This window comes from Centropristis striata, chromosome 13, assembly GCF_030273125.1.
Source record: "Centropristis striata isolate RG_2023a ecotype Rhode Island chromosome 13, C.striata_1.0, whole genome shotgun sequence".
Lineage (NCBI taxonomy): Eukaryota > Metazoa > Chordata > Actinopteri > Perciformes > Serranidae > Centropristis > Centropristis striata.
In genome coordinates this window covers 38,067,516-38,075,634 of record NC_081529.1, presented here as the reverse complement: position 1 = coordinate 38,075,634, position 8,119 = coordinate 38,067,516, and the positions used below count along the sequence as shown (strand labels likewise).

The 8,119-nt window shown below is 38.9% G+C and overlaps 1 protein-coding gene across 1 annotated transcript; it reads right to left on the bottom strand.

Moving 5' to 3' along the window:
- Positions 1-935: 935 nt before the first annotated feature.
- On the bottom strand, positions 936-7,583 carry LOC131983448 (interferon-induced protein 44-like). Its single transcript, XM_059348157.1, has 6 exons — positions 7,565-7,583; positions 3,863-3,966; positions 2,136-2,285; positions 1,603-1,771; positions 1,388-1,488; positions 936-1,237 (listed from the first exon to the last, which is right to left on the bottom strand). Exons 1-6 carry the CDS (start codon positions 7,581-7,583, stop codon positions 1,073-1,075), a joined length of 708 nt encoding a protein of 235 aa, XP_059204140.1. The 3' UTR covers positions 936-1,072.
- Positions 7,584-8,119: the final 536 nt, after the last annotated feature.

Here is an 8,119-nt window from a genome sequence, read left to right as displayed (position 1 = left end):
ATTTCTACCAACAGCTTAGTAAGAGCCACATTTACATGTATTGCTGGGTGGCGACCTCATGTGGCCGCAGTGATTACAACAGCAGGAAAGTCTCCATCAGCAGCAGGTCAGGGTGGATGGATGGGTCAGACAAACAAAGGACTTCAACTGTTTGTGTCACGTGTGGAACCAAAAGTCAACTGACATATTTAAACTTAAGATGACTACATATGAACATTATGTATGTAAATATGTAACATTCAATGTTACATGTGTCAGAGCATCACTACCTACGAATGGAAGTAAACATAATCAACATACTTATTAGAAACCAAACCATGATCTTTTCCTAATTTTAACAGAGTATCTAAATTAATCAAACACAACATTACAAATCAACATTCAGCATGTGTTTAAAACTGCTGCATTTATGTCTAGATAATTATATTTTAATCTCCTGTAGGTAGAGTTGCTAATTCAGGATATGCTCATGTGGGTCCTTCAACTCTGATTCCAAAAAATATGGGACGTTGTCTAAAACATTAATAAAAGAGAATGTGATAATTTGCTAATCCTTTGTGACATATATTCAATAAAAAACTATAACAATACAATATATGATTTTGCTCAGACTTATAAACTTTTGTTTATGCGCTATGATTTATGAATTTGATGCATTCTGTTCTTATATTCGTTTCTCATTTTTTTGGAGTCTGAGATTTATTACAGCACGTCTGTTTTATGGTTTCCCTCAGTGAATATAACAAGCTGTACTAGTTTATTTAACAATGTTATGGGGGAGCTTGCTTTTGCTTTTTACTAATAGTTTTAAATCACCAAAGTCACAATAACAACACAGTTATTATGATATTGATTTTATTAGATTGTTCTCCTCTGATTGTTCTCCGGCTGCTTCAGTAGATAATACACTAAATAATAATATATATTATAATAGATTCCTCATACAACCACACTGCAACTATATACTCAGTATATCAGTTTAAAAAACAGAACTGTTCTTCATAAATTAAATACAGAAGCACATTTTTTTCATGCTTTGATCGTACAAAGTTTTCTTCAACAGAATGCAGATCTACAGATTATTGAGGTAGCCTTCTCCAAATGTGATCATCTGTCTCAGTGCGTTCAGTATCAGTGCGTCCTTGTCATCAGTCGTGTCGATATCATCTGAACTATAGTTCTTCACGAGGAAGATGCAGTCCTGTGGAATACTCAGCATCATGCTGGATTCATCGACCTGAGTTTAAAAGTAAAAGCATCAGTTGATCAGATAATTAAAAGGGCAACCTAATAGAATTTCTGTACATGAAAATTGAAAACTAAAAATGAAAATTGATTCCGACATAATTCCAAAAATACTTCTAAAGAATCACCAATAGAAACCTACCTTTTCCTTCAGGTACTTGCTCTTATAGGCATCCTTTATATTTTTCTTCGTTTTAGGACAGGTTTCATCCACTTTGGTGAGAATAGCCAGTTGGGGAATTCCTGTCAAGACAGAAACCTAATCAGTATTATGAGCTTTTATTTTGGAGATCATAAAGGCCAATATGACATCATTATTCCACACAGAGTAATAACCACTGTGATGTCTGATCATACCCGTGTAACTGGCTGCGAGTGTGACTTCTCTCATCTTCCTCAGAACTTCTTCACTTATTACAGATAGTGAGTCAGCAGGAAGCACAGAGACCAGAACGTGAACTCTGTCCTCCAGAGTGGGAGATGAGTTGTAATATCTATCACCCTCCATCAGTTGGCTGGGAGAAAACTAGAAGGAAATGGAAATACAGAATTATGTTGTTTTTTTTAAATAAAAAACATCATGCATTTTTCAAGGGAAAATTAGTTTGACATAAATTTATTAAAATAAAAAAATAGATAAGTATGTTCCCTGCAGAGTTTCTGACTTGTAATAATAGTTTCTCAGCAGTGTGGCGTAGTGTCTCTAGGTGGCAGTACTGCATCAGAAATGCAGCAATGCAAAGGCAGGATAGAAGAAAAGTGCTTACTGCAGCAGTAAGAGAAAGAGGAGGGAAATGCATTCATTTCATCAGTTTAAACTTCAGAGATAAACATAATACCCTGAATTCAGAGAGAAAACAGGGCACCTTTAAATGATGTCAGAGTTTTACCTTGTAACCGTCTTCCACATGTCCTCTCAGGGCCAGTTCAACGTCTTCCACAAGAACACCAGCGTTGGTACCTCTCTCATAGCCCATGGTGTCATTAAAGACAAAAGAATAAAAGTCGCCTGGACCTTTACGGATCTTGTAAGTTTTGTACTGTAAAACAGAGGGCACAGTTACTTACATCATCTTAGTAAATCCCAGATACAAAGACAACTCTTACACCAACAAATATCTACAATCACTTGATTTCATTCAGTAATTGAACCCAGATGAACAGAAATGTAGATTTGTCCGGTGTATTGATCATGTTTAGTGTCAGAACAACACAGAAGTAAGACAGGAACCTAAAAAAAACGTTTGGTTTATGCACTTTTACACAACGAGCCCCATCTTTCAGTCAGGTATCCAGTTCTTAAAACTCATCCATTGTGGCACCAGATTAAACCCTAGAATGTATTAGCTCGCTACACTCTAACCAATAGTTTAATGTATACTAGAATTAAATAAATAAATACAGTTCAGAGGGTTCGCAATGATTAGGATTGTATTGCCTATTGTTACCTTATAAACTGCAAGCAGTTCTTTAAAAATTTAAAGACTTGCTGAGAATTTTTGTCTGACAACAATCAACAGGTATTCATACATCATAAGCTAAGCAACCAGGTGGCCAGGTGGAGTCGACCAATCAGAGCAGAGCAATCAACTGAAATTAACTGCCGGTGTAGAGAATGTTCCACCACAGTGAGCAGCCAGAGGTGGACAGACTGAAATTTCTGGCCTCGAACAGAAAGCATTTTTGGCAAAACCATAATACCTATCATTGATCCGACTTCACTTTGAGCGTCCTGAGTTCTTCCTGAACGTCTACATATGTTTTTTTTTTAAGAAAAATGAAAAAATAGGTTTGTTAGAGCGATCTAAAAAAACAGTTAAATCTCACTTTTTCCGAAATCTTCCTGCGTTTTTAATATGGGAGCCAATGAGGCTGTTGGTGGTTTTGGTGGCGCATCTTTGCGTCGTACGCCCAAACTATAACTCTGACAGCTTTCCCAGAGGATTGTGAGTGAGAAGACAAATTTTCCTACGTTTCTATGTGTAAATTATTTCTGTAGAGTGGAATTTGCGGCCTGGAGCACAGTTTTCAAATTTATTTGAATTTTATTTGATTTGACAGTTTTACCTCTCCCTCTACACTCTGGTGATGACATCACACACTGTGACACGAACATTCCGTGCAATACACACCCATTATAATCTCAGAATTTCTCCAAAAATGATCATTGTCATTGAACAGGGATTGATAAAAAACTATATGACCTATCGAAACGCAAAGTAATACACCAATACACAAGACTTGTGTCTACTGTTTAAAGTTTAAATGGAGTCTCTAGGTGGAATTATGCCGGAGAAGTAGACGTCTGAAAATCTTCAATTAATGTTCTTTTTTGCTCATTTTCTTTCGGCCGTCCCATTCATTTCAATGCAAAAGTTTGGGCAGTTTTTCGCGACTTACGTCGCGAAAAATTCATATTCCGTAGAGAAAAGTAATAGCACACCGATCCCGATCAAACCGCACGTTTTGATATATAATTACTAGTAGCGGGACGAAATTGCGTCCGGAAGAGGAATAAGAAGAAATCCACAGTATAACAGTAGTGCTCGGTGCGATTGCCCCGAGGCCCTAATAAATAAATAATAATAATAATAAAAAATAATAAAACCAAATAAACCCACTCCTCAGCGGGCAGACCTCCTCCCATGGGTCTGGAAGTTGCCCACACCAGGAAGTGCCACAGCAAGATTGGCAACGGGTCGCAGCCGCCTCCGGGTCCGGCTGCGGCCCAAGGCACAATCAACCAAAAAATAAATTAAAAAGGGAAAAAAAAGGAGCTCTTGTTTTGTGTCACCTGCCTCCCGCCGGGACGCCCTTTAGTGCTGCTTGGGGCCGGTCTCAGATCTCAACTCTGCGCTCTCAAAACTTTTGTGCTCGCACCCAGAACACGCAGGTCCTCTCAGGTTGAGGTGTCTGCTCAGACTGAACGATGTCCCGCCCTGCGCTTAAACTAGTGTGTTTCACCAGCCAATAGGGAGACAGCTAGATTGTGACCCCGTCTTAGGTGCGTTGCCTCGCCTTTTTGAGCGCTCCGTCGGGGCGGGTATATGGTCTGTTTGAAAAACTGCTTCTCTCTTAAAATACACCAATTGACCATGTTAGCCAGCTATTTGAATCGTCACCTATTTAAGACGCAGCATATTTATGTAGAATTAATCTTAAGTAGTCCTAAAAAGAGTTATCGTAGTTTAGATTATATATATATATTTTTTTATTATCTATATATATATATATTTATTGTTTTTTATTTTTCACCTGTTCAGTGGTGTCACGATAGTCCAGTGGTGAAGGACGCTACCATCTGTTGCATTTTAAACCATGGGTCGCCGGTTCCCATCCCGTCTGCTGCACTCTTGCTGCATGTCTTATTATGATTTACATTTTTAATTGATAAATTAATGTAACAGTAATACAATCCGTGTAACCAGCTGCTTCTCTTATTGAAACGTTTAACAAGAGATGATGGGTAAATAGACTTGGCTACGTGATTAAAAAGGTATAATGAAAAATACGCTATGATGATGATAATGATTTGAGGATAACATTGGTGCGTGTAATGCAGTGTATCACCGTCCTATTTACGCGGTCAAAGCCAGGGAGCGCGTGATTAGGCTAATGTTGGTAATGCTTTCACTTTCACAAGAAGGAGACTTTGAGCAGGATTCGGAGCGCGGCAGCGAATGAATGGGAGACAGATGGATGGCCAAAGCCTTCATTGTAACATGTACAACGAAAGTACAATAATTGGCAACGTATGATCGTACCAGCGGCAGGTCGGCACACATAATGATGCGCGAGCTGAAGGGAATCCCCGCTGACGTCACTTCATTCATAATGAGTTTCTGTCCCTAGTGCCGACAAAGGCCCGCTATATATGTTGATAAGTACGAGTGTTTTGAGTTGTAGCAACATTTAGCAATGAACTTACTTGAGGTCTTTGGCCATCCATCTGTCTCCCATTCATTCGCTGCCGCGCTCCAAATCCTGCTCAAAGTCTCCTTCTTGTGAAAGTGAAAGTATTACCAACATTAGCCTAATTACGCGCTCCCTGGCTTTGACCGCGTAAATAGGACGGTGATACACTGCATTACACGCACAAATGTTATCCTCAAATCATTATCATCATCATAGTGTATTTTTCATTATACCTTTTTAATCATGTAGCCAAGTCTATTTACCCATCATCTCTTGTTAAACGTTTCAATAAGAGAAGCAGCTGGTTACACGGATTGTATTACTGTTACATTAATTTATCAATTAAAAATGTAAATCATAATAAGACATGCAGCAAGAGTGCGGCGGATGGGATGCGAACCGGCGTCCCATGGTTTAAAATGCAACAGATGGTAGCGTCCTTCACCACTGGACTATCGTGACACCACTGAACAGGTGAAAAATAAAAAACAATAAATATATATATATAAATAATAATTAAAAATATATATATATAATCTAAACTACGATAACTCTTTTTAGGACTACTTAAGATTAATTCTACATAAATATGCTGCGTCTTAAATAGGTGACGATTCAAATAGCTGGCTAATATGGTCAATCGGTGTATTTTAAGAGAGAAGCAGTTTTACAAACAGACCATATACCCGCCCCGACGGAGCGCTCAAAAAGCCGAGGCAACGCACCTAAGACGGGCCACTATCTAGCTGTCTCCCTATTGGCTGGTGAAACACACTAGTTTAAGCGCAGGGCGGGACATCGTTCAGTCTGAGCAGACACCTCAACCTGAGAGGACGTGCGTGTTCTGAGTCCGAGCACAAAAGTTTTGAGAGCGCAGAGTTGAGATCTGAGCGCGTAGACTTTAGATTTGAGCGCGCACAGGACACATTTGAGTGCGAGCGAAATGTTTGTGTCCAAGAAGAAGAAATGTGAGCACAAGCATGTGATTTTTAAGTGCACGCATACATTTAGAAAGAAAGCAGCAGAAATCTGAGTGCGAGCGCAAAATGTGAGCATGAGGAGAACAAATCTGAGCATGACCTGAGCTCCCTTTGCCGCATGTCCTCCCCTCTGTCACCCCCTTTCTATCTGTCTCTCACTTTCAATAAAAGCATGTAAAATGCCCAAAAAAATAATCTTAAAAAAAAAAAAGAAAGACAAAATATGCTCTCAAACTGAAAATCTACGCTCTTGAATAAAGATAGGATAATTCTTCCATACTGGTCTGGCGTATGTTGTTGTCGTGGCTATCATTGTCATGATGTGTTGGTGTATGTTGGGTCAATTATGTGTTTGATCTCGCACATCTTGTTATTGTGTAAGATGTTGTTCTGTATCGCATCAAACTATATTATGTGGTGATGTCTCCCATCCCCCTGTGTTATTATATTATATATTATATGTTGTTTATTTTATATTATTTTTTATGTATGTGGGTATATATATAATTATTATTTTTATTTTTAATATTATTATTATTGTTATTTATTATTATTTTTATTTATTTAATTAGTTATGTTATTGATTGTTGTTTATTTGTTTTCTCTCGTTAGCGCTTCTTGCTTTGTTTGCCTATTTATTTTCATTGTGTGATACATATAAATGAGCCATGTTATATATTTTTATATATATGTCGTAGCATCTGCCCCTCATCCACATACACACACACACACACACACACACACACACACATACACACAGGCACACACACACACACACACACACACACATACACATACACACAGGCACACACACACACACACACACATACACACAGGCACATACAGCTGTGATGTCTCTGTGCAAATCGTTTATCATTTATGTTTTTCTTTGTTGTTGTCTGTTTGTATGTCTGCTGTCTCTACTTGTGGTCCACATGGTGTAGTGTATTTGTCTCTCATGTCACCTTGTTTGTTACGTCATTTCACCAATAAAAAAATTAATAATTAAAAATAAAATAAAAAAAATGATTATATGCAGAAGTAAACTTGGGGAGAAACTTAGGGGTGATAGTTGATGACCAACTCACCTTTTCCAGTCATGTCGCCTCAGTTACCCGGTCATGCCGCTTTGCACTTTACAACATCAGAAACATCAGACCTTACCTAACTCAACATGCCACTCAACTCCTGACACAAGCTGCTGTCATCTCTAAACTTGACTACTGTAAACCTCCTGACAGGCTGCTAGCCTGCACAGTAAAACCGCTTCAGATGATCCAGAACGTGGTGCTCCTGGTCTACAACCAGCCAACAGGTCCATGTCCCACCGCTGCTCATTGAGCTCCACTGGCTACCTGCTGCAGCATCAGATCCAAATCTCTAATGCTGCCTACAAAGTTGTCTCCGGTACTGCTCCTACCTACCTGAACCTGATCCAGACATACGCTACCTCTCCACCACTGAGCTCCTCCAGTGAACGGTTCTGGCTCTGCCCCCCGTTGGTCCAAGACAATCCAGACTCTTTGTGTTTCTTGTTCCCCGCTGGTGGAACCACTACCAGTTCTACCAGAGCAGGGTCCCTCTCTACCTTTAGAACCTCCTGAAGACCTTCAGAGAGCATCTTCTCTCCTGGACCACACCATAGCTCTCCTCCTCAAAGAATTGTAGCTAGCACTGATTGATGCACTGATAGCTCTTACTGCACTATACCTTGATTATTTGCTTTTATTCTTCCCGTAAGTCGCTTTGGATAAAAGCGACTGCTAAATGACTAAATGTAAATGTAAAGTTCTGGCTTGAAACTCCATACCAGATTATTTTTTGATGATATTCGGAGATAATGTAAAATATATTTAGTGTAAAAATATAGAACTAGATATTATCCTCATTGTACCTGTTATATGTTATGTATGCAACCTTTGTTCATATTTATATGTATGCAAGATGGACATTTCTGTGTGTGAAACATCATTTTCAAG

What these genes read in the sequence shown, in the direction of transcription:
- LOC131983448 (XM_059348157.1), bottom strand. An exon ending in GTCTGCCCGCTGAGGAGTGG is followed by an intron (nt 2,286 to 3,862) that starts GTTTATTTGGTT and finishes TCTGTTTTACAG; the next exon opens with TACAAAACTTACAAGATCCG. An exon ending in ACTCGCAGCCAGTTACACGG is followed by an intron (nt 1,489 to 1,602) that starts GTATGATCAGAC and finishes CTGTCTTGACAG; the next exon opens with GAATTCCCCAACTGGCTATT.